This window comes from Pelodiscus sinensis, chromosome 10 (assembly GCF_049634645.1).
Source record: "Pelodiscus sinensis isolate JC-2024 chromosome 10, ASM4963464v1, whole genome shotgun sequence".
In the NCBI taxonomy this organism is placed as follows: Eukaryota; Metazoa; Chordata; order Testudines; family Trionychidae; genus Pelodiscus; species Pelodiscus sinensis.
In genome coordinates, this window is record NC_134720.1 from 15915158 (window position 1) to 15942650 (window position 27493).

The following is a 27493-nucleotide window of genomic DNA, read 5'->3' on the forward strand; positions in this document are numbered from 1 at the left end:
TCATTTATTTATGCCACCAGAATCCCCAATATACAAATACAACTCTATATTTGTAAGAAATATCTAGATCTAAAAGTGTAAGCTTCTATTTTATAACACTCTTAGTTGTAATAATTTAACTTCTATGGATGTGCCTGCTATAACACCCCTTCTTCCTCCCCAGATCTGGGTATATTTTGCTGTAATATGTTAACTGAAATTCTATTTAGATCATGTTTAGAGTTTCTAATTTTGGTTGGATGTATTCCTGGAGGTTACATTACATGACAATCTTTAATTAAAGATTCATCTTTAATTCCTGGAGACACCAGGCCATTCTTAGAGGGTTGGCAACCCTAGTCCCGTCCATACTATGCCTTTTAACAATGCCTGAAAGAGTTTTCAAATATAGTTTTTGTAGCCCATAGTCATAACACTGTTTAACTGTGGTCCCAATGGTTACAACCAGGGCTCGACAAAGCATTGAATTTACTCGCCCGTGGTGAATAGATTTCAGATGGGCGCCCCGTTTGTTTCTGGCACGTGCATTCGCAATATAGGTCTTGAGCATGCACAGAGCGGGGCTGGCGAGTGGCTTTCACTGCCGTTCGTCAAACCCTGATTACAACCATGCCAAGGAACCATATTATTTATATAGGCTTCAAAGCCTTTGCTACATCAGTATTTCCAGCTGTATTAAAGTACCCAAGACACATTCCATCTACTCCAAACTCTAGCCTAGTATTCTTGCTCATTCTTGGTCTCTGCAACAGTAGTAATTGAAGTTCTAGAATAAACTACGGATAGTATTTTAATTATTTCATTTGGTAGCTTAGAAATATAACAACAAAACAGGAGCAGTAAAAAAATAAAAAATAAAATGTATGGATTCATACAGTATCTCCAACGTCAAGATCTTTAAAAATCACGTAGTTCTACCACTCCCGCAAGAGCCTAATTATCTGGGTGGATGCTGAAGATGACTATGGGAAATGAGTGATTTGGATCACTGATTTCAATGACAAGATTTAAATGTTTCTTTGAAAGCCATGCACAAAGTATATTTAAATTATTTCATGTACAAGAATGATACATGAACAAAAATAGAATAAAGTTACACCTGCCGCATGTGCACAAAATGATACGTTACATGATCTGTTTTGCATAAATCATTGTCAAGTTATGCATATTAATATGCCAATTTTCATAATACAGAGAGTGACAACTGCATCAGAATTTACCTGTATTATAATCTAGCTTTATGAAGCAGCTACAGCTTTGTCTGTTTCTAGGGACCATTCTGAAATCCAGATCTCAGTAAATCTGTACATGATTAAGCAGCGGTTTTGCACTGACGTATACTGAAATCTTACATCCTGTCTAGTCCAAACATTAATCTGGCATTATTTATGTCATTGCTCATTTATGAGACTGGAGAATCCCTAATTGCAAACAATCATAGAAACTGGACTTTTTCAGATGTATAACCAGTTAACTTTACACTTGAAATGAAATACTTAGAGAACATAAAGTCTTTAACACTTCAAAGCTTAATCCCCCAATTCAATGGCTACCTTCTACCCCCTATGAACATCAAAAAGAAGAAAACCCTTTCAAAACATTACAGTCCTTAGAATCTGTCAGACAGTTCAGGGAACAAAAGTATTATCAAGCCACATTTTCTAAAGGTCTTTGGAGCAGGGACCGTACATTTATTATATGTTTGTACAGCACCGAGCACAATGGGTGGCAAGTAGACACTAACCCAATATAAATGTTAAATAATAAGGGTAGAGTCAAGTCAAGTCTACATATACATCAGAAAGACTAATTTTCCTGACCATCTTAAATAAGTGCTATTATATTTGGCTTATTTTATTTCAAGCCTCAGAGTAAGCCATCTTCCTTTGTGATCTGCTGATATGATTGGTCTGAAAATCCTCAACTCAATGCTTGCCAGTTAAGTGTGTTCTAAACAGAAAGATTTGCTTTGATCAGGAATTCTACAGCAATTTCAAGATGAATGTTTTCCTTCAGGCATTTATTTTAAAAAATTGTTGGAATGCTAAACTATTTAATTGTATGTTGAATTACAAAGAGCCCGACATTGTGTTTTGCGGCATACTTCAGGCGGATGAGCCCCAAACTTTAGAATCAGAATCTCACAAAACAGATGGCAAGCAATGTTTCTCTACATTTCTGTCACAACAGATGTATACGTGGGAAAAGGTCTACACCAGTTCTTAAAAAGTTACACCAACTCCCCCTTCCCCAAACAACAATAACAAAATACAGACTAATCAGGACTTAGTAAAATTAGAACTATCTTAAAAGCAGTATTTACACTACTGCTTTTTACGTCTACCCATTTGATGGACTTTTAATTTGAAGATATAAAAATGGACATTATTTACACATGTATTTACACCAAGGTCTCCACTGAGATCAAGGCACTTTTGTACTAGATGATGCATGAAATATATGAACACAGTACTTGTCCTAAATAGCTTAAAATGTAAATTAGCAAACAGAGCATATGGGCACAAAGTGGAGGCACAGAGAGGGGAAGCATCTTGCATAAGATCACAACACATCAGTGCAAGCACTGGGCCAGATGAAATTCTGGCCCTGGTGAAGTCAATGGGAGTTTCATCATTGACTTGAATGGGGACAGAACTGTACCCCAGATCTTTGAGATCTCAATGTATTGTCCTGTCTATTGGCCCATGCTTACTCCCCAAAGTAGGGAGGTTTCTGGTTTGCATGCAATCACTGATGTTTAACTATTTAGATAAGACATCTTTGTGGAGGGAACACAGAACAGTTGAAAATACAGTATCTCATCTAGCAATGAAATAGTTTGTTATTTGAAGAGGGAGAGGGCTGAAGACAGTGACAAACTAATGTTCTGATATGTGAACCAGGCTAGAGGTTCTAGACTAAGGAAGACACTATTTATTAAACTTACTAAAATGTATATGATTAGAAAAAGATAGTCACACTGGGAAAGCAAGGGATTAAGCCCAGAAATAGTCTCCACAATCAAACAGCAACAAAGCAAAGAATAAATGGCAGAGAGAAGAAAAGCCATCTTGAAAACCAGGACAGAGATATGAATACATGGGTCACAGATGGTCTTAAGGAAGACTTCTCACGTGGAATGGGTAAACAGTAGTAAATAACTGTTTCAGTGTACTTCAATGCAATGGAGAATTTTATAATTTGGAATGTTTCCACCCAGTGATACAGAAAATCACACGTGAACAGGAAAATAAGGTAATCCTCACACTTATGACAGAAGGAAGGGGAACAGAAAAATATTTTTCTGCACAAAAGATGATTTGACAATGAAGCAAACACCAAACAGTCTTTCCAATGACTTTTCACCAGAAATCCTTGCTGAGATGCTTTCTACCATCATTCCCATGCCTGACCATAGAAAGTTATTACCAAACTGGTCAATGCAAATGACAGCAATTCAGGTCAAGAAAGAAAACAATTTTGGGAGACTTTCTTTTTTTCCCTTTGCACCGCCACATATACACCACGCCACCGGTATCATGTTTTCATGTATGCCACTATTAAAAAGTTACAAGGTGTTGTTGTTTTACATGTCCATCAACCACTTCATTGTTTTGTGTTGTGCTAAGATCAAACCCTTTCTTCCTCTCTCCTTCTACCTTAGAGCATTTTCTTTTCTGAGATGAGGCCACTGCAGCCAGACAACTTGGAGGGAATAGGACAAGAATACTCCAGTCAATAACTTTCAGAGGCAGGCTAGAAATAAGGCAAAAATAATCTCACTAGCATCTACTTGTATTTCTTTTAGAGGATCTATGACTGGCTGTACAGCATAAAGATACTACATACAGTATCTTTTTTTGCAATGGACGGTTCTCTCACACCTTGAAGTTTCGACTTTCAGAAACAAGAGTCACTACAAGCCACAGATAATTTGATAGTGTAGTGGGTTTCAGGCTGTGATCAGTGGACCGCTCCCCTTTCCAGAGTATTGCAGAGTGCTTTGTCATAACTGCAGTCATTACAATCCCTTAAACATCTGCCAGTCAAGCTATGAAGCTCCCTGCTACTTGCAGCAACCCAGCTCTTTTTTGGAACCCCAGAGGCTTTTCAGCTAATTATAACAAAACAATTCTCCACACCCTGTGCAGTTTCTTCACATCTTTGTTAGGTGTTTCCCTGGGTGTAAGTTCAACCAGGATCAGATTTGTAGCACCAAACGGGAGAGACAGCACATACACAGTAGCTCAAATTAACATGACAGCAATCTGAAAAGATTAGAGCAGCTGGGGTGTGAAGAAAAAAAAGTGAAAATTTAGTACTGAAGAGTAAATATAAGAAGGACATAAACAGATTTAAAAAAAAAATGGGACAGTAGACAAGCAGACACACCCATCTCATTGAAGTGAGTTTAGTTTCATCTCATCTTCTTAAAATGGTCCTATTCCTGCTTTTTGATGTAACCAAACAGGGTGCCACAAGGCAAGTTGCACAAGAGAATTAGATTGTGAGATTAGTTGGGGAAGGTGGTAAGCAAGATCTTCATCTTAAGAAGTGCCCCACATTTGGAGAAGGTTTCAAAACTAATGATTTTGTGTTAGCAATAATGAAGGCCATCACTATCTGAACACTGTCAAGCTTGGGGGAAAACCAGCTGCTTCCTACCTTATTAACAGTGGATAGACATTTAGTAACCATGTCAAACTACTGTTTATTCCTTTATCCTGCAGTATTTTATCATTTGAACACTAGAGCTGTACATTTTCTACATATTAACAGACAAGATAGATTACCTAAGAAGAAAGGCCTGAAACTACAGAGGCATAAAAACAATGATAAATCATGTTTATATTTCCACTACAGTAGTACCTAAAGTAACATTAGAAGTCAGGGTCCATTCGACTAGGCACTGTACATACACACACAATGAAAAGTCAGCCCCTGCTGCAAAAGACCCTGCAAAGGCCTTGCACTTATGAGACATAACTGGCAGATGCTACAAACAGAAAGGGGAGCCCAAAATAATGAGATGATTATGAACAGAAGATTAAGCAGCAATCATAGCACACCCGCCATGTAGCCATTGTACTTACCTACTGTACGTTAGCTACTTATATTGCTTCCCCACCCCGCATGGTACAGTAGTATTTGAGCACCCCTGAGTCTTTAATACATTTATCCTCACAACAGTCATTAGGGGAAGGGAAGTGTGATTGTTCCATTTGACAGATGAGGACCTGAGGCACAAATTAAATGACTTGGTCAAGATGACACAGGGAGTCTGTAGCAGAGCAGGAAAATGAACCTGGCTCTCCCAGGGCCCAGATTAACACTTTAACCACTGGATCATCCTTCCTCTCTCAAAGGTCATGTAGGTATTACACAACAGATAGTGGACAGACTGTGAATTAAGATCAATTACATTCAAGAGAGTCTTCAGATCTTTTGCATGTTTTTTGAAAAACAAAACAAAAATGTTCATCACATTTTTAGTTATGGAGAGATAACTACCTATACTTCTATAATTTCACAGTCAAACCTTATTAGATGAAAAGCTATTACTGTGATTTACTGTGTCATTAAAATTTTCTACTCTTTACCACACCTTTCATTTAATTAAACGGGGACAGGTGAAGGAGAGAAATGTTGTCTTTGTAAAGATTAAATGTTACTACACAACTGTCAATTAGTGACAGAAGCAAAACTAACGATTTGTAAGTATGTAATTTTTAAGTTGAATCTAAACTGGCTCGTTTCCCAGCATATCTACAGTATAAGCTGCTGCATGCACTACAAAAATGATTGACATGAACTGAACTCTTATTAAAAAGGCCCTGTAAAAGCTCGGTTGAAGTAAACACCAAAAAAAACACACAAGAATCAGAGGATACAAAAGCAGCATATGCTGTGGACTCAGGCTCATACAGACAAATACACACAAGCAGATCTTTTACAAATCTTTTTGTTGAATGATGTGTCTACACAGCTAGGCTTAACTCGAAATAAGTACGCAAATAGAGCTACGTCAATTGCATATCTTATTTTGAAATTAGGAGTGTCTACACAGCATTTATTGCGAAATAGAACACTCTTCCTCCTACTCTCTTTACTCCTGTACAATGAGGGTTACAGGACTGAGTAAGAAGTCCTCCAGCTTGACAGTATTTTGACATTACAGTAAACTTCCGTTAATCCAGCACCTTTAGGACCCAGGGGGTGCCGGATTATCAAATATGCCGGACTATCAGAAAGGGGGGCTATGAGGGGTCTGACCCCAGACCACTCATAGCCCCCCCATCCGATAGTCTGGTTCTGCCCCAGGCGTCCCTGATTCAGCTGCTGCTGGTCAGTTTCAGCAGCGGCTAAATCGGGGATACCTGCAGCAGAGCAGCTGGGTCACTGCTGGGTTCGTCCGGTAGCGCCGACCCTTGGCGCGGCGAGACCAACCCGGCAGCACCCCAGCTGCTCTTGGGGACGCCTGGGGCAGAGCAGCTGGGGTGCTGCCAGGTTGGTCCGGCAGCACCGCTCCTCGGCGCTACTGGACCAACCCGGCAGCACCCCAGCTGCTCTGCCCCAGGTATCCCCAAGTCAGCCGCTGCTGAAACTGATCAGCGGCTGACTCCAGGAAGCCAGAGTCAGAGCTGCTCTGCCCCGGGCTTCTTGGAGTCAGCCGCTGGTCAGTTTCAGCAGCGGCTGAATCAGGACGCCTGGGGCAGAGCAGCGGGGGCGCTGCTGGGTTGGTCCCTGCAGCGCCGCACCTCGGCACTGTGGGGACCAACACGGCAGCACCCCAGCTGCTCTGTCCCAGGTGTCCCCAAGTCAGCTGCTGCTGAAACTGATCAGGGGCTGAATTCCAGGAAGCCAGAGTCAGAGAAGCTCTGCCTCAGGCTTCTTGTAGTCAGCCGCTGGTCAGTTTCAGCAGCAGCTGAATCGGGGACAGCTGGGGTGCTGCTGGGTTGGTTCCGCAGCCCCGAGGGGCAGCGCTACGGTACCTACCCAGCAGCACTCCAGCTGCTCTGCCCCCGGCTTCCCGGATTCAGCCGCTGGTCAGTTTTAGCAGCGGCTGAATCCGGGAAGCTGGGGGCAGAGCAGCTCCAATGGTCCGGCTGCCCGGAGCACTTCCGGGTTCCTGATGGTGCTGGACCATCAGGAATTCCGGACCATCAGATGCCGGACCATCGGAGTTTTACTGTATTTTGAAATAAGTGCTTGCTGTGTAGACACAAACTAAGTTATTTCAAAATAAAGCTAGTTATAAAACTAGAAATAATGTTGCAGTGTAGACTTACCCACAGTAAACACGATTCCTAGTCTTTCTGATAAAGCTCGTTATGAAGACACACAGACAGAGTCAAGCAATCTGGTTTCTATTCCTAGCTCTGCTGCTGACTTTTTCTGTCAGTCTGGGCAAGTCATTTCATCTCTGGGTCTCACTTACCTATGTGTACATTATGGATAATTTTACTTACCTTCTTGAAACAGAGGTTATTAAGATTAATTCAGTGATGTTTGACAAGTTCTTGGAGAATCAGATAAAAGACCCTGGAGGTCTTGTGTGTGGAAAACAACCCTTTTTAAATATCTGCATTTTAATAACACTTGGTATAATCCCATAAATATTTGGACTTTTACTACAATTGCACCTTGCCTTTGAGGATTTCAAAGCAGAACATCATGCAGCTATTAAGGATAAAAATCTTTATTTTTAAGTTTCAGACCTCCACTATAGACTAATGGGATGGAGCCTTAGCATGACATCTTTTCTGATACTGGCCTCAGTTACTGCAGGAAAGAAAAATAGTTCTCTAGTACACTGGTCCAGTGGAACAAGAGATTACCAATATTATTGGAGAAAGTTATTTTAGGTTTATCAAGAGATTACAAGTTTGCATTCACATTACCCCACCTTTCAATCCATCTGTCTAAATGCCTTTACAGGTTGAACCTCTCTAGTCTGGCGCCCTCGGGACATGACCAGTGCCGAACCAGAGAATTTGCTGGATCACGGGAGGTAATTATTGTGTAGCACCATTACCAACACTTCCACTGTTTATTGGGCTCTTATAAGACATTTAGGGGTAAATTAAAACCAAATAGCAGTACGGAAAATGGAGAGCCAGGACTGGTGACTGTAAACAAACTTTATGGCACTGCTGGAAACGTGTCCACACTCAAGATAAGTGGACATGCAGCTAACGAAAATCATGCCAGACCCCAGATGTGGCTGAACCAGAAAGGTTCAACCTGTAGTTTTCATTTCATGACAGTGAAACAACAACAAAGAAAAATGATTCAAGAATGAGGGCAATTTATATCCAGGTACACTAAATAGCTCTTCTCAGCTCGTATTTTTCTGATATTTCTCTTTGACAGACTGGTCATTTGAAAAGGGTTTAGACCACTTACTGATTCTTTTTCCTTGATGGCTGTACAGTCCATAAAATTTCAATCTTTACATTACTAATTACATGGAACTGGTTCAAATGTCACTAAAGGAATTTTATTTAAAGAAACAGCACTAAATAGCAATCCGATTAGAGGACCAATACAAAACTCTACTCTTCTTAATTCATTTATAATTGAAAAATAAGTAGTCCTGTGGTACCTTAGGGTATGTCTACAGTACCCCCCTAGTTCGAACTAGGGGGGGGTAATGTAGTCATATGGAGTTGCAAATGAAGCCCGGGATTTGAATTTCCCGGGCTTCATTTGCATAAAGCCGGCCGGCACCATTTTTAAATGCTGGCTAGTTCGGACCCCGTGCCGCGTGTAGCCGCGCGGCACGGGGTCCGAACTAGCCGGCATTTTAAAATGGCGCCGGCCGGCTTTATGCAAATGAAGCCCGGGAAACTCAAATCCCGGACTTCATTTGCAACTCCGTATGACTACATTACCCCCCCCTAGTTCGAACTAGGGGGGTAGTGTAGACATACCCTTAGAGACTAACAAAATTATATATAGATCCAGGAGTTTTTACTCAGGAAAGCTCATGATTCTATATATATTTTCTGTTAGTCTCTAAGATGCCATAGGAATACTCAATGTTTATAAAGTTATAGACTAACATAGCTACCTTTATAATTTATTAATAGACATATGAATTTTTATTTGCTACAAAGAAAGCAAAACATTTTGTTAAACCAATAGCTAGAAGATCGGTTAACCTTCAGATATGTCAGTACGGTATTCTTTGAAAAGTGGTGTAGAACTGTCCCTGTTCACGAATGTATAATTTTAATACTTCTACTACTAACAGCAAAAAAATATTTTAACTGGTCATAGCGATTTCAGCTTCTCAAAGGAAGCTAAGTATCAGATATATGTAGAAATCCTTCAACTCAGTCACTTAAAAACCAGTCTATTCTGCAAGCTGCTCACAACATCTTTTCTTTTCCATTTATTGTGCAGCTCAGATTACACTAAAGAGTGGTGTGAAGGCCAGAGGAACATCACAATTTCACCCATATTTTCCAGCATCTGTAATTTTTCCACAGGTGTTGCTACAGGGGCAAAAAGGTTATGATCCTAAGGTTAAGTCAATGAGCATTTAGGTGTTAGTATAACAGAAGGTGCTTCAATAACCATGGTTTGCACATATGGTAAAGAACTGAATGGACACAACAGGCCCTTCATTTTACTTAGTGAATTCAGAAAGGAGGCAAAGCAGCACTGAAGCCTTCTGAAAAGTCTATTTAAATATGCAATCACCTGTCTCCTCTGACAATTTCTGAAATGAAATCAGTACTTTATGTCCCAAATTAAATCAAAACCTTTGCAATCAGTTAATCAAGGAATGCAGGACTCTCAGAGGACTAAATATATATTTATATTGTACAGGCAGTCCCCGGGTTACGTACAAGATAGGGACTGTAGGTTTGTTCTTAAGTTGAATCTGTATGTAAGTCGGAACTGGCGTCCAGATTCAGCCGCTGCTGAAACTGACCGCCAGTTCTGACTTACATACAGATTCAACTTAAGAACCCCAAGCTTCCCCAAGTCAGCTGCTGCTGAAACTGATGAGCGCTGATTCCAGGAAGCCTGGGGCAGAGCAGCTGGGGTGCTGCTGGGTTGCTCCAGTAGCACCGCTCCTCGGCGCTACTGGACCAACCCAGCAGCACCCCAGCTGCTCTGCCCCAGGCGTCCTGATTCAGCCACTGCTGAAACTGACCAGCAGCGGCTGAATCAGGACCTGGGGCAGAGCAGCTGGGGTGCTGCCGGGTTGGTCCAGTAGTGCCCAGAGCGGGTGCTGCAGGACCAATCCGCAGCGCCCCAGCTGCTCTGCTCCAGGGTCCAAAACAAAAGCCTGGTCTGCTGGGGGGGGGGGGGGGGGGCACACTATCCGCGCCCCCCCCCCCCCCCCCCCCCCCCCCGTCTCCAGCAGACCAGGGACACGGGGAGCAGAGCAGCAGCGGCAGCGGGGTGCCGCGCCTCTTAGGCTTTGCTCTGGCAAAGCCTCAGAAGCGCGGGAACCCGCCCGGTGCCCCTGGTCTGCTGGAGACGGTCTCCAGCAGACCAGGGGCACCGGAGCAGCTTACGAACGGGGCTTTCTCGCCCCGGAGCTCGCAGGTAGCAATCCGCTACCTCGACCTCCGGGGCGAGAAAGCCCCGTTCGTAAGTGCGGATCCGACATAAGTCGGATCTGCGCAAGTCGGGGACTGCCTGTACCACAAATGAGTTTCAAGATTTGGATGAGGACTACAAAACAAAAAGTCTTTGACTTCTTCCAGCTCAGAAATGGTTTTATATGATAAACCCATTTTTAAACTGTACAAATTTTAATGTGCTGTAGATCATAAAACTGATTGCCCCCCCCAAAAAAAACCCACCCTAACACCCTAAAGAATACACATGGTGTAAGATCCCAGTCTAAAACCACTGCAGCGTATAGTACCGACTCTTTTTTGAATCCTTCAGAACTCTGCAGTCTTTTAAAATGTTACAAGATATCTCCCCCCCCCCCTCCCCACACACACAATTGACCTTACTCCATCATCTGTTTGACATTCTATCTCTCATATATGCTTAATTGGCAGGGTGAAAGGCAAGTAAAGAAAAGCCACTTTGACATCCAACTTTCTCTGCAGTCAAGGACTTTCCAAGTAACTTGGTGCAGCATCACTGCATTCACTCTGGCACCAGAGTGTCAGCAATCTGCAATGTTACCAAGGTAAAATTTCAATGTCAGTAGAACTGTATGGAATCTAAGGGTACGTCTACACTGCATCCCTAGTTCGGACTAGGGATGCAAATGGAGATGACCGAAATAGTTAATGAAGCGGGGATCCTGCGCTTCATTAACATGATCTCGCCGGCGCGCTAGTTCGAATCAGAGCTGATTCGAACCAGTAAGTGCGCGCTGGGACGCGTTAGTTCGGACTAAAGCCTTTAGTTCGAACTAACGTTACTCCTTATTTTTTGGAGGAGTAACAGTAGTTCGAATTAAGAGTTTTAATTCAAACTACCTAGCCTGTGCTGCGTGTAGCCGTGGGCAGGTAGTTCAAACTACTGGGCATTTAAAAATGGCGGCGCCCGGGAACATGCAAATGAAGCCCGGGATATTTAAATCCCGGGCTTCATTTGCAAGTTCGAATGACTACATTAGCCACCCTAGTTCAGACCAGGGTGGCTAATGTAGACATTCCCTCACATGCTTGTATACGAATGAATGGTGAGTCCTGGTTTTCCTGTATCATATTGATTTTGTCATTTTAAGAAACAAAACAGATGACTTGACTGTTCATCTTGTTTTGTACAGATTCCTGATTTTTTATGAAGCCAACTAGTCCTTGCTTCAGGGGTAATCTTAAAAACTACCATGATTTTTGGGTCTTGGACCCTATCAAACATCTCACAAATAAAAAATCCCAAAACCACTCATTCAATGAATGATTCATAGAATCATAGAATAATAGGACTGGAAGGGACCTCGAGAGGTCATCGAGTCCAGCCCCCCGCCCTCAAGGCAGGATCAAGCTCCGTCTACACCATCCCTGACAGATGTCTATCTAACCTGTTCTTAAATATCTCCAGAGAGGGAGATTCCACCACCTCCCTTGGCAATTTATTCCAATATTTGACCACCCTGACAGTTAGGAATTTTTTCCTAATGTCCAATCTAAACCTCCCCTGCTGCACTTTAAGCCCATGGAGGAAGAATAGAGAAGTCATCGTCATCCCCAAGTAACAACTCTCTGATCTAAAGTTCTACTGTAAATTTCCAAGACAAGAAATAGAGGAGCAAGAACATTCCAGCGCCTGTGGGAAAGAATGTATAGTAGGTAGCAGTCTTAGTCTTTGCTAGGCCTTTTCCTAGCCCAGAAAGTGATTCAGATAAACATATTTGTGGCTAATAAAAATACAGTGGAAGAAGGGCTGAATATGGAATACTAGCTTCTAAAACAACATTGTTCTGGGAATGCTGAAATCCCTGTGCTATATAGCTCTACCCTTGAGAGGCGACACATATATTGACCTTTCATTCAAAATTGGGAAAACAGAGAACTAAAACTCTCTCGAAATTTCAATTACCTCTTATGCTATTTGAGGCATTCAAGATAACCTTGCAGCAAGTTCAAGATGATTTATGAATTGCTTAAATTACGATATAGTGGATGAATCTTTACTCACCTATTTAATTAAATCCCTTCTCCCTCATCTAACATTTGCATTTATGTAGGGCTTGGGGGGCAAGCTTTTTGGGGTACATTCTCTAATTTTGTATACCAAGGAATTAAACTGCTCCTTAAAAGAAAGACAAGCAGTCAGAAAGACAAAGTAAAAGGGGTTGTAAGGCTGGGGAAGCTGGGTGCAATCAGAATGAGTGGACAGCTCGGCGTTGAGTGGACAGCTCCTCCACTAACACAGGGGAGCAGAGCCATTCTTAAAACAACAGGGCCCTACACAATGGAAACCCCCTCCCTACTGTGCAGTCAGGAGCCTGGGGCTTCTCTTCTTGTCTGTGCACCAAGCTTCCCTACTACACATACCTCTCCAGCAACTTCTAGTGGCACTTGGTGGCTACCCTGGGGCTGGAGCAGAACCGCAGAGGCTGGGAGCTCCTCTCTGCAGCCAGTCTGCCAGCAGGGAGCCATCATTAAGCCTCCTGCTGTGGGCCAAGAGGAGCATGTGGGGGGGAAGGGCGAAGCCTTGTAGACAATAGGAGAGAGCAGAGGCGGGGAGGGGCTAGAGAGGAATGAACAGAGACATGCCCTCAGACATACAAGAACACATGGCTGCATAGAATCAGCTTAACATTTGGTGTCCCAAATTTTCAGGTGCCCTACTCTGCCACATATTTCACATATGCTTATAGATGGCTCTGCATGGGAGACAGGGTAGAAAAGGATAGATGGAAAGAGATGCTTACAGAATTCTCCATATCATTTATAATTTCTTTCTACTGAGACTTTCTAAAAAAAGTTCTGAAAGCTTTGGAAAGCCCTTTCAATGCATGGTCCAGAGCTAAGCAATTCAGGAACATGCATCTGAGAGAAGTATTTAATTTGAAAGGTGTCTTGTTTCATAACAGAAGGAGATTTGCAACTGTGATCTGAGAGCAACTAGAGGCTCCCAGGCAATAAGAAAGCAGTGGATACCTGATGTTTATTAAAACTCATTCAGTTAACTGAGAGCTAATCCTTAAACTGATGAACTAACGTGCTCTTCACAATGAGCAATTTCTATACACATGGGCTGTGTCTAGACTGGCAAGTTTTTCCGCAAAATCATCTGCTTTGGCGGAAAAACTTGCCAGCTGTCTACACTGGCCAATTTCCGCAAAAGCACTGATGATCTCATGTAAGATTGTCAGTGCTTTTGCAGAAATACTATGCTGCTCCCGTTTGGGCAAAAGTCTTTTTCCGAAAAACTTTTGCGCAAAAGGGCCAGTGTAGACAGCAGAGATTTGTTTTCCACAAAAAAGCCCCGATCGCGAAAATGGCCATCAGGGCTTTTTTGCGGAAAAGCACGTCTAGATTGGCCACGGACACTTTTCCGCAAAAAGTGCTTTTGCGGAAAAGCGTCCTGCCAATCTAAAAAGCATTTTCGGAAAAGCGCGTCAACGGAAAATTTTTCCGTTAAAAGCATTTCCAGAAAATCATGCCAGTGTAGACGTAGCCCTGAAGCTTACTCATTTAAGAGATAATCACTGTACTAGGATTCTCTTATGTAAAAATTACCACAACAGAAGTTGGCTAAAAATACTCAGACTAGCTTCGGGGGGGAGGGGAGGAGGTAGGAGGAGAGTCCATTCCATGCTTTAATGTGTAAGAGGCCTGAGAATACAAAGTCCCACTTGCACTACAGTATTTTGCAGCATGCTAACACATAATCAGAACAACTCTAACACTGCAGTGTCAACTGTTGATGGCAATATAAAATTAAATCCACATAGTAATGGGATCATAGGACACCTTAATAGTTCCCTCTCCATGCCTCTTACCTTTAGCTGCCTTGATTAGGTATCCGCACCCTTTGTTTGGTGGCACAGCCAGCAGCTGCATGACTCTATCCAGCAATCCATGTATGACCTCAAACCCAGGATTCTTGTTGTAGTAAATGGCGCAGAGATGCCTCTGGTTCCTGGCACCTACATCTGCAGAAGAAACAAACAGTTGCACTTTCCGGGTTTTGTTATGTGTTTATCCTTCCCTTTCACATCAGTTTTCAGTTGTGCATGGAGACATCTGTACCTCAGGGGGAAACTGAGATTGCAGAATGGCCTCTGCCAGAGACAGCCATCCCACACAGTGGGGAGATGATTATAGGCACTGGCCATGCTTTAGCCCAGAGGTCTCCCATTATTTGGAAAATCATAAAGCACAGATTTTAAATACTGTGCTTTATTAGGAAGGAGATGGAAAAGGACTGTGGTAAAGAGAAATATCTTGCAAAATAAACATCAGCAACAGAAATCAGAATGTTTCCAACAAATTATTAAAAGGTTAAGGGAATGAAAAAAGAGATGAAACAAAATATGTATATTCAATAAGACCTTGATGCTTAGAATCTATTATTTTTAACATTTGCAATTTAAGATTGGTAGTGAAAGTAGATATTTATGAAACAGGGAAACAGAGCCTTGTACCAATACACAGCTAGCTCACTTCTGCAAATAGCCAAATATAGTTATACTCTTGTGGATGTTTGGGAGGGCAGGAGGAGGGAAGGGAGCTGTGTGAAGAGAGGTGTTGGCCTAAGTCTAATTCCAAGCACACAGGTTTCCACACACAGGCTGTGTCTAGACTGCAGGGTTTTTCCGAAAAAAGTACCCTTTTTTCCAAAAAAACTTCACCTGCGTCTAGACTACAGCCATGTTCTTTCGAAATTAAATCGAAAGAACGCAGCTTTTCTTTCGATGGCGGTACTCCTCAATTCATGAGGAATAACGCCTTTTTTCGAAAGTGCTCTTTAGAAAAAAGGTGCTATGTAATGCAAACTGTGCTTTTTCGAAAGAGAGCATCCAGACTGCCTGGGTGTTCTCTGTCGAAAAAGCCTCTTTCGAAAGAGGCTTGCAGTCTAGACGTAGCCCCACAGAAGCCATCCACGCAGCTGAAAACTTCCGTGGTAGTCTGAGAAGTGCCTAAGATCATAGAGCTGGAAGAGACCTCAGGAGGTGATCAAGTCCAGCCCCCTGCCCAAGGCAGGACCAATCCCAACTAAATCAACCCAGCCAGGGTTTTATCAAGCTGAGATTTAAAAACCTCTAGGGATGGAGATTCCACCACCTCCCAAGGTAACCTTTTCCAGTGCTTCACCACACTCCTAGTGAAATAATTTTTCCTAATATCCAACCTACACCTCTCCCACTGTAACTTGAGACCATTGCTCCTTGTTCTGCCATCTGTCACTACTATGAACAGCCTTTCTCCATCCTCTTTGGAACCTCCCTTCAGTAAGATGAAGGCTGCTATCAAATCCCCTCTCACTCTTCTCTTCTTCAGACTAAACAAACCCAAATCACTCACTCTCTCCTCATAGGTCATGCGCTCCAGCCCCCTAATCATTTTGGTCACCCTTCGCTGGACCCTCTCCAATGCATCCACATCCTTTCTAGAGTGGGGGGCCCAGAACTAAACACAATATTCCAGATGTGGCCTCACCAGAGCTGAATGAAGGGGAATAATCACTTATCTGGATCTGCTGGCAATGCTCCTCCTAGTGCACCCTAATATGCCATTAGCCTTGTTGGCTAAAAGGGCACACTGTTGACTTATATCCAGCTTTACATCCACTGTAATCCCCAGGTCCTATTTAGCCATTCAGTCCCCAGCCTGTAACAATGCTTTGGATCCTTCCATCCCAAGCGCAGGACTCTACACTTGTCCTTGTTTAACCTCATTAGATTTCTTTTGGCCCAATCCTCAAATCTGTCCAGGTCACTCTGGATCCTCTCCCTGCCCTCCAGCGTATCTAACTCTCCCCCTAGCTTAGTGTCATCTGCAAACTTGCTGAGGCTGCAATCCATCCCCTCATCCAGGTCATTAATAAAGATGTTGAACAAAACCGGTTCAAGAACAGAACCTTGAGGCACTCCGCTAGAAACTGACATCGAGCTGTTGATCATTAGCCATTGGGCCCGACAGTCTAGCTAGCTTTCTATCCATCTTACAGTTCACATATCCAATCCATATTCCCTTAACTTGCTGGCAAGAATAATGTGGGAGACCGTACCAAAAGCTTTGCAAAAGTCAAGGTATCTCACATCCATTGACAATCCCATATCCACAGAGCCAGTTACCTTATCATAGAAGCTAATCAGATTGGTCAGGTATGACTTGCCCATGGTGAATCCATTTTGACTATTCCTGATCACTTCCCCCTCTTCCAAGTGCTTCAACATGGATTCCTTGAGCATCCCCTCCATGATTTTTCTGGGCAGTGTAGTAAGGCTGACTGGTCTGTAATTCCCTGAATTGTCCTTCTTCCCTTTTTTAAAATGGGCACTACATTTGCCTTTTTCCAATCATCCAGGATCTCTCCCGATCTCCACAAGTTTTCAAAAGGTAATGGCCAAAGGCTCCACAATGACATTTGCCAACTCCCTCAGTACCTTTGGATGCATTAAATCTGGGCCCATGGATCTGTGTATGTTTAGGTTTTCTAAATAGTTCCTAACTTGTTCTTTCCCCACCAAGGGCTGTCTACCTCCTTCCCATAATACAAATGAGAATGCACTGTATTTTCACATCAGCTTTCCAAGAGGAGTGAAATATTGGTGGAGCAGACTGGCTATAGTCATGTGTGCTGCACCTGTTATGTGGATACCAGATTTTAAAACTGGCAAATTACACATTTGAGCTTGTATGAGGGGTTTTTAAAAAGTTTTGTAATTTCCAAAATTACCACGTATCCTGTGTTCACACAAAGTGCCAAAACAATCATCAGTCTTCCTTTACTTTAAATTAGTTTTGATTAGTCCATGTCACATGGATACATTTTAGACATACACAAGTATTACAGTATTATAATATTTCTCCACATCTCCAGACTAGACTACATTCTGCCTGGCTCTGTCAAAGTTTATTCAGAAGATTCAACTAATGAAGAATTCTGCTTTTAATTTTTTGAGAGGAAAAGGGTAATATGTGTCTTATCTGTCAATTCACATCTGATGAAATTCAAAGTGCTGCTTTATGGCGCATTCAGCAAAAACCCTTGGGCTGAGTGTGCCAAGGGTGGGTTTTGCAGGATTGGCTATGCCAGTGGTGGGCCTTAGAAGAGCTCTCTGTCACTGGTCTAACTACTGCTTAATTTTATCTAACTTACATTGCTCAGGGAGCAAAAAAGACACCTCTCTGTGAGATACAAGTTACAGAGACTTAACTGTTGTCCATAACAGTTCTACATCAATGGGAGACGCTCTCCCCTCAACACAGGTTCCACCTCTTGCAGGAGGTGGAGTAATTATGCTGTCACAAGTGAGTTTTCTTGGTAGCATAGTGTGTATTCATCAGGCACGGCACAGCACTGAAGTGCAGACTAGCCTTCAATGGCATACTCTTTCTTTTATAATAGAATTTGCTCTCAGCAAAATACCAGCCAGAGCCTGATCATTTGTCCAACACCACACAAGATGTATGGATTTTTTCAAATTGTACATTTAGTTTACTGGTAAGGTTTTGCTCTCTGCCCTCCCTGCTGACCATCTATTCTTCTTTGAAGGGGGAAGAGGGTTACCTTTATGCACCTCCTTTTGGAGAAAATACATTCATGAGCCATGTTTTTATAAGCCCCCCAAATTAAAGTTAGTTATTTTTAAAGATAAGACTCATTTTACTACAAAATAAGTGCACGCTCAGCTCCACTCCTGGGGAGGCCCAGGCCACCCCCCTGCTGCTGCATCTGTATCAGAAATGAAAGACGCGAGGGGAAAAGCATATATAGTAGGGATGTGAACGTACAGTCAACTATATGATTAAAAACTGGAGTGGAACGGCAGCAGCAGCCAGGCAGCAGCTTACTGTGCACAGAGCCTGTGCCAGCATCCATGGAGCAGCCTCTTTCCGCTGTGAGCCTGGGCCTGCTCCTGTTTTCTGGCAGCCTCTCCTGCCCTGGAGGGCAGAGGTAGGCAGGCTGTTTGCTTGTGGGGAGCCGTCTTTTAAGCTGGCTCCCCACTGAGCACCAGCTCCTGCCTGCTCCCCCTACCTTTGTGGGAGGCAGCAAGTGGGGAGGGGCACATGCACACAGCCAGCTTCCCATGTGTACCAGCTCCGGCCTGGGGCTGAGGGGGGACAGGAAGCTCCACAGGATCCGGTGCTCGTGGGGAGCTGGCTTAAAAGCCTCTCCTTGCTTGCTGCCTCTGTATGGGGGGGGGGGGGGGGGGGGAATGCATGCAGTCAATAGGATTAACTGATAAGCTCAGGGTTATTCACGTCCCTACTATATATGCTTTTCCCCTCATGCCTTTCATTCAACATCCACATGTAGCCAATGGGAGAGATCACTTGTGCACCACTCTCTGCGATGGCGGTCATTCAAATGCCAGGTGCAATCTTACAGAGATTTGGAACAGCAATTTGGAATCCCTGTCAGAGTTAGGGCTGGACCTTTGCTCCAAAAATAATTGGTCAATTCAGCACATTTGGTCAAATAATGTCAAAAATGGTCAAATGTGTTTTTTAAAAAACAAAATTTATTAAACAGTAACCATAGTAACAAACAGACTAATCCTTTGTGATCTCCTGAGGAGTAAGGTAAATACTCATTTCCAATTACAAAAACTAAATTACTTAAATGAGTTATTTTAACTCTGAAAAATGTTCGTTGAATAATTATCTTTTTAGCAATGTTAGGTTAGCATTTTAAATGTTAATGTTATTCAAGGCTGAAGAGTTAAAAAATTAAACAAATAAAAGAAACCCATAGCAACTATAAAAGAAAAATGTTATTTTTAAATCCACTTATGCTAGGTAGGCAGCAGGCCAACTCTTCAAGCATCCTGCTTTTTATTATCTCCCTTTTCTTTATCAGCTTCAACTGCTTCATTTATCTCTTTGCACTGATAGCTTGGTTCACAAATAAAGACATATACAGTGTTTGGCTGATATCTTCTAGGACAATTGAGATGCTCAACTTTCAATTAGTTTATTTTTTTGCAATAGGTGACATGAACTTATAGCAAAGTTAGTGATTAAGATACTTGAGTAGGCTTGCTAACAGACAACACCATACCACATCAAGAAGGTAGGTCACCTCCTACATCAGAGCATTTTTGGTGGAATGTGTGACAACACTTGACCATGGACAAATAATATGTGCTCAGTTGACATGTCTGCCACGTCTGGACAGAATACTAGACGTTTGTGTCTCTTCACCATATATTGGACTCAAGAAGCAGCAGCCTCAACACTAGAGCCCAGATGAAGTCAGCAAGCCTCTTCCATCCCTTTCTATGCATACCTCTTCTATCAAAAATGGTGGATAGAATTAAGTAATATTCTTGACAAAACAAGAACTAAGACATTTAGCAAACCTATGCCTATTATACCAATGCCCAGTAAACAACAAAATGGCATTTACTACAACAAAATGACATTACTCAGTTACTAGGTGATGAAAGTTCTGCATTAAAGAAGAATACAAACTAGACCAGACAGAGAAATATCACATCCTCTCTTACCACTATGGCAATATACATTTTACCCTGCTCTAGAAGTTCTATCTGATGAATTACCTAATAAAATGTTTCTAGTCTGCTTCTAACATGATTGAGATAAATTGTGAATGCAGATACCAGAAGTAAATGCTGATACCAGAATAATTCCGAGTAATTCTGATACCATCTTACCAGCCCCAGAGGACCTGGCTTCTGGCATGAAGGAGCTGTCCCCTATGATCTTATTTCATCTCTTGGAGTGGGAAGAGCATCTGTGTTAAGGATCCCTGAAGCACTTGGAGGGAAGCTTGAAAATTCCCTAACAGCTGGAGGTTGAGCAATTAAAAAAAAAAAAAGCAGCTATTCTCCAAGAGTCCTGATGGGCCTAGGGAAAATGTTTCCAACCTCAGAATGCCCCAAGATCTCTACTGGGCTCAGGTAGTAAATAGTTCGAGCAATTAGGATGAAGAAAGATAAAAATCATTCAAGTCTTGGAGTACTATCAGGGGGTATAACTAAGCTTTTTTTCTCTCCCATTTATCCTCAACAATAGATATAGAACGAAGGTGTATTTCATCTCACATGTTAGGTAATTTATGAGGCCATTTCATTGATAAATTCTCAGAAAATTCAGAGTAGGCTCTTTGGATTTTGGTTTGATCCTGCTGCAAATGATCAAACCACTATTTGAACCTGTTTCTTCAGTGTCACTCTTCTTCTACCACAAAGTAGTAAATTTGGTAGCTATCACAGCTGCATGCAGAGTACCTGAGCTGTACTCAAAAGATCTCTGGAGACACTTTTCTCTTTATTCTACACCAAGTCTAAACTCAAAGATAAAATCTGCCATGTGTTGGAGAAACTCCGAGTGGTTAATCTTGACAAAACAAGAACTAAGACATTTAGCAAACCTACACCTATTGTACCAATGCCCAGTGAACAACAAAATGGCATTTAAAACCTCAGTTACTAGGTGACAAAGTACTGCATTAAAGAGGAATACAAAGTACAGAAGTAAAAGCTTATAGGCAAGATAAAAGCTCATCCTTGCTGACAAAGTCATTTGTATCTTCAGAAGATATTTACAAAGCAGCAGGCTGATAATCTAGCACCATGTTTCTCAACCTGTGGCATACGTGACATCCTCAAGGCTCTAGAGGCAGTGCTAGATGCGGCCCACAACAGTAACAAACTAGACTTGCAGGCCTCTGCAGAGACTGCCTTCTGTGAAGGGTACTGTTATCCACCAAGGTCTTAAATACCAGTATTGTAGCTCGTAAGTAGTAAGTGTGGTTTCACAAGGGTTAAATCCTGATATGAGAATGGCAAACCTAGAAAAACAGATCCGAGGCCTGGTACATCTGACATCTTTTCTCTCAGCATCCACAGTTTGCCATTCCAATCCAATATTTTCTTTATCTGTGTCCCATCTTTTGCTGATGCCTATAAAAAACTGTATCATCAGGTGTAGGACAACTTATACATAGATATGCCATATATAAATAACTGGTAACAAGAAAACCTTGTTTATTACTTCATCTTTCCCTTTCTTTTGATCTATTTTGTCCTTTAGGAATGGAAGCTTTTCGGAGACGTCTTTTTGTACAGTACTTTGCATACTGTAAGTGCTATTAGTAACCTTAACAACAAAAGTTAGTTTGAATTTTACTTCATAATTACCCAAGTAACTTATAACTTCGTCACATCATTATGCTGAACAAAAAGGGAGTCATGATAAATATACTTCAAATTGTTTTAACTTTATATTTTCACTGTACAAACCTTAACGAAAAGGATATTGTACAAATCTTAACCAATGTGTGCATTTTGTGTTCACTCAACCCTTCCAAGCTTTAAAAATTCAGTCTTTCGGAGAGTCAGTACATTACATCACAGGAAGTCCATTCACTGCACACTACAGGAAAAAAAGTATTCAGAACTTTATGCCAAAGTTGGGATTTGTTGGAAATGCCTCAGTTCTTTGTAACTCATTTAAGAGAGCACTTGTGTCATGCCACGAAACAATTCTGTGAGCCTGCCAAATGTGTCAGCCTAAATTATATATGTATTTCACCAACTTCAAAGCGCTGCCTGGAGATGCTGCTCTAAAATAATTTAAAGGATGGGCAGCAGGCTAGGACTTTGCAAGCCAGAAGAATGTAATGAAAGATAAAAGAGTGGTGCATGCTGCCCCCTAGTAATTTAAGAGGAGTTAGAAAAGATGGATTTTGAAAGAGTACATCTGCTCAGTTAAACACTTGTCTCACAATCAATCAATTTAACAGAAATCCATGTTTCATATATAATTGCAATAAGGCCTGCAAGAAATGCATGCCAACAACTTCAACTGCATTCACAATTTATCTCAATCATGTTAGAAGCAGACTAGAAACATTTTATTAGGTAATTCATCAGATAGAACTTCTAGAGCAGGGTAAAATGTATATTGCCATAGTGGTAAGAGAGGATGTGATATTTCTCTGTCTGGTCTAATGTGATTTATAGCAGCAATAATTTAGTCATAGCTCTAGAGAAGACTTACCAACCTAACAAGAAGACCAAACCCTAAGACAATACTTTATGCAACTCTGCAGAGGATACATAACACTGGGTGACTCACAACTCAACCCCTGCATTCACTCTCATCCTTTGAGAAGGAAAATTTTCCAGTCAGATTGGGATTTATTTTTATTAAATCTGGCGTGCATTTTCCAAATTTTCCAAGTCAACGTCTATGTATGGTGTTAGGAGGAGAAGAATGTTTGGCTCACCTTAGTAAAGATGAGTTGTGTGCAAAAAATGTTTTTATTAAAGAATAATGCATTTTTACAGTGATATTCATTTATGTACAAGTGACTGCTTCATATTAAGGGATGTAAAATTTTGATTATTTTGGCTAATCAAATAGTCGATGCAACTAGCATCGACTATCTGATTAGCTGATAATGGCGCTTCCACTACACTTCAAAAGGCGAAAGTGCTGTAGGGAGCTCAGGGCCACTGGGGCACTCAACCAGTCTCCCACTGACCCCGAAGTGGCAGAGCCACATGGAGCCCAGGATCATCGGGGAAGTGCCCAGCTGACCCCAGGCTCCCTGCAGTGCTGCTGCTCTGAAATGCTGCAGGGAGCCCGGGGTCAGACTTCCTGCAGCATTTCAAAGCAACGGGGCCACATGGAGCCGGGGATCAGTTGGGCACTCCTCTGCTGACCCCAGGCTCCATGTGGTGCTGCTGTTTTGAAACAAGCTGGGGACTCCCAGCTGGCCCCGGGCTGCATGCAACATTTTAAAGTATGCCACTTGGAGCCCAGGGTCTGGCCCTATGCTCCATGCAGCACTGCCGCTTTGAAGCGCCGCTTCTCTCCTCCCCCTTGCTGCCTATTTCTGACAGAGGCAGCAACCGGGGAACAGGGGGCAAGCAACTACTCGACTAGCCTGATGACTATCCGATAAGCATTTTCTTATCTGATAGTCGACTAGTCATTCACATCCCTATTCATATTTGGTGCTCTTCTCCATACTTTTTATTTTTTTCCCCCATGCCAAAAATATGAAATAGTAAAATTAAGTTAGACTTTTAACATTACAGTACTACAGGGAATCTAAATCCATATGTGAAAACAGGACGACCCTATATTGTTTAATGTCTACAGAACTGCTGTTGATTTCTCATTCCTTTTGTCCCCTGGAAATTATGACATATTTAGATTTAAGGCCTGAAAATCAATCTGGCAAAGGCACATTTAGCAGATTTATTGAAAATTCATAACTTAAAACAATTTTTTTATCTGGTGATTCTCAAACTGTACCAGGCACTGTCCAAATACACAAGAATACAAAATCCTTATCACAAAGAAATTATCTTTAATGTGCCAGAAATTATTATTGCTAAATTTCAAGTATACTGCAAGAGTAGGCTTTTATAAGTGACCATTTGTATAAGTGGAAGCTTAAAAGATCTACATTGAGAACCCATGAAATAACAGTAATTTATTTAAAACAGTACATTTCATGCATCCAGAAGTAATGCTTTTTCCGCTCCAACATAAATAAGGTCTAAACCAGTTATGAAGAAAGCTAAAGCTAGTCTGCCATTCTGTACCATGTTTTGTGCATGCTAGCAGCCTCCCTGCCCAACAAGTAAGGAGCTTGGCTCACCAAACTGTCTGCATTTAATAAAGAGTCTGCATGCTTTGCTAAACTTACTTATTTTTCTTGGCAATTTTCTTAAGCAATCCACAAATTAAGTCCATCAACAAAGCAATTTACTTGCCATTTTGTTTACGTCTTATATAAACCTTTGTTTCATAGACACTAAATAGGTTAAACACAGCATTAAAAGCTGAAACTGGATAACACAACAGCACCCACTTCCACTACTGTATTTAAGTTAAGTGTCAGCATTTTTCATTAAGAAGTGGCAAAATTTTTCTCCCAGGTTGCAACTCAGCACACAGGGTCTTGTCAGAAGAGAACCAGATCCATATAAACCCTTCCCCAACAAGCCACTGTCTGAGGAAAAACCTATTCAGTAACTTGAGTGGTTATTTTCCTCTAGGAGTTTAGGTTTTTGCCACCTTACAGCTTGCTGCACTTTTATATGTTTTCCAAATAAAAACTATGCTTTTAGGCCCTGATCCTGCAAACAGAACCCTCCAACTAGGCAGAATCCCATTCAAATTTTTGAAACATATACTGGCTGCTTTGGCTTTTTTTAAAATATAACACGACTAAGGTGGCAGTATGATACTAAAAGAAATGTGCTTCTATCTCGGCATGTTGCTTAAAATGGGAACATACTCTCAAGATGACTTGATAGCTGTGTGGGAATTTTAAAACCCCAAGAATATCTTTTTTTTTCATTTTGCACATGGATTTTCCCCAGTCTTCACCAAGAACTAGTAATACAAGTGTAATTGCAAGAAACCCACTTACACAAGGGGAGGGTATGCATAGCCCCATTATTGATCTAGCATAGGTTACATATCTACTATAATGGTAAAGGAACAATTTGCTCTTAGTAAGCAGTGGAGGGAGGTATCCCCCCAAAATAAAGAGTACTTAGACAAAGCTGTCAGGTCAGATAATTACTTTTTTTCCCCCTTTTATGAGTTAAAAAGTTACTTAGAATTCTGCAGATTTGATGGTATTATCCTCTAGGATTCTCTCCTATGTCTCAAGTTCCCAGGGCTTCAGATTTGCTTTTTTGGCATGATATACCTTACCCACCCCCCATTGGGAGGTCAGCCCACACAAAAGTGGAGATGTGCTACAGATATTTAAAAATACTACTGCAATTATCAAACCCAACTTTTCTAGTATGGTATGAATTATCGTGTGATGAGTGACAACAACATCCTCACTGGCAAATTTACTATGGCCTGGATCCTGCCCTGGGGCAAGAAGGCTAATAGCTGAATTTTCTTATAGTTCTCCTACCTACTTAGTTCTCTATGGGGGACAAGCCAAGACTTTGGAATCCTTAGTTTGTGATAAGTGACCCAGCTCCCTGAAAGTAACAGCAGCCTTACTCAGGCACTCCACCTTAACAGCAGCAAGAAGGGCACCAAGCAATGTTTCCTGTAAGCCATGTACTTGTGTGGCTTCTCAAAAGATTCAAATGCTGCCCAGCTGATTAGCAGAGCATCCACAGCTAGGTTTTGTATATCTACTGCTGGTGCACATTTGCAAATACCTTAGTGCACATGAAAAAATTATTCTGCACATGGATGGAAAAAATCTGCAGATGGATGGAAAGGATTAGAGTAGTGTTTCTCAAACTGTGCTCCGTGGAGCCCCAAGGCTCTGTGAGACATCTCCAGGGGCTCCGCAAGGTTGACAAACTGGAAACATCAATAGGTACAACACATACAATCAGTGGATCTCTGGGGCTCCGCATAAATTTTTATGCATGTAAAGGGCTCCGGAGCCCAAAAAGTTTAAGAACCATTGGATTAGAGGAAACATTGGTGACAAGGCCTAATTTGGAAGAATTACAAGCAAAAGAAGCAATCTGCCTGACCAAGGTCAATAAGAAATATGCCGGGAGGACTAAAGAAGCAGCAGTTATTCATGTACAGAAAGCAAGCATGTCTATATGCACTCTGAGGAGCGACAGGGTTTCAGTTATACAATTATAATTTCTCAAGAGCTCTAATACACTCTGGACCAGATTTGTAAAGTTATTTAATGAACAAGGATTTACCCACTATTACCATTTATCAAGTAAATAAGCATTTCTGGAGTTACTTGCTTATGAAGTTGGGTATATTTCCTGAAGGATGTAGGCTAAAACATCTAAAAGGTTGGATATTATAAAAATTAAAATAATTAACACTCTAGGACTTTGTCTAAATAGAAAAACAATTACAGAAATAGCACCTCTTAAGAGAGCAGGCCAGGGTTCTTTCAGAAAATCATGAATCCTTGGCACAGAGTATATGAAAAACTCTTGTGCATGCTCAGTGGGGTTCTCTTACCTTTGGAGGAATCTTTTATGACAATGTCAGAGATTTCAAAAAGTTTCAGAGGTAAAGGCATCTTCCTATTAGCAGCAATGGTCTTCAAGAGGCCAGGCAGGAGACTGGTGCGTGCCACCTGCAGGTCAAACATGAAATTGCACATGTGAAACAACCTGTCAGGTTGCTTATTACATACGTGCTTTGTCTTTTCTAAGTTTGCTTATTTGGATTTAATTTTAAAGTGGCCAAATGAAATGATGCAGTAGCAATTTTTCTCTCTCATGTTAGAATGATTAAACCTGAAAATGTAGATGTTATGCCCTTTCTGCCCAAGGATCTTAAACTATCTTATGAATGTGCATGAACATTCCTATCCTCATTTTACAGAGGAAACCACAGAACACTTCAGCAGCTTAGCTTGCACAGTACATCCATGATACAGAAAGAAAGAAACCCCAGGACTTCTCATTCCCAGTCCCAGCTAACACTGCTTTCAAATACACAGATTGAGAATTTTTCTAATGAACTAAAATAATTCATACATATTTTTTATGCAAAGTAACATGTATGGTCAGTTATACTTCCAAGGAATGTATTGTTTTGCAAGGCTCCTCATGAATTTTTAAGCAAGAGAATCTCTGAGGGATGGGATGCTTCCTCTACTTCTCATGGTCAGTGGTTCTTGCTCCAGAGTAGAGGATCAAGTGGCCAGGAGCTCAGCAGCTCCTCTGTTTTGCAGAAGTGGATCTATAATGGACAATTGAAAGCTATTTATTTATGAGTAGTGGAAGTAGTGGGGGCAAAAGATCTATCTGGTTTCAAGATTAAACTAGATGGGATTATGAAGGGGATGGTTTGATGAGACAACATGATCTTGGTAACTAATTGACCATTCATTATCAGTGGGAAATAGGTCAATGAAGGGATGATAGGAGTTA

The 27493-nt window shown here is 41.6% G+C and overlaps 1 protein-coding gene across 2 annotated transcripts in view; it reads right to left on the bottom strand.

Moving 5' to 3' along the window:
- The window catches only part of FARSB (phenylalanyl-tRNA synthetase subunit beta), a 68641-nt gene that overhangs the window by 12749 nt on the left and 28399 nt on the right, over positions 1–27493 (bottom strand). For both annotated transcript variants that reach the window (XM_075937543.1, XM_075937542.1), the window contains exons 15-16: positions 26574–26691; positions 14441–14593 (exon numbers count right to left, since the gene is read on the bottom strand). In XM_075937543.1, coding sequence (XP_075793658.1) covers positions 14441–14593; positions 26574–26691 — 271 coding nt within the window. The remainder of the gene's footprint in view (positions 1–14440; positions 14594–26573; positions 26692–27493) is intronic.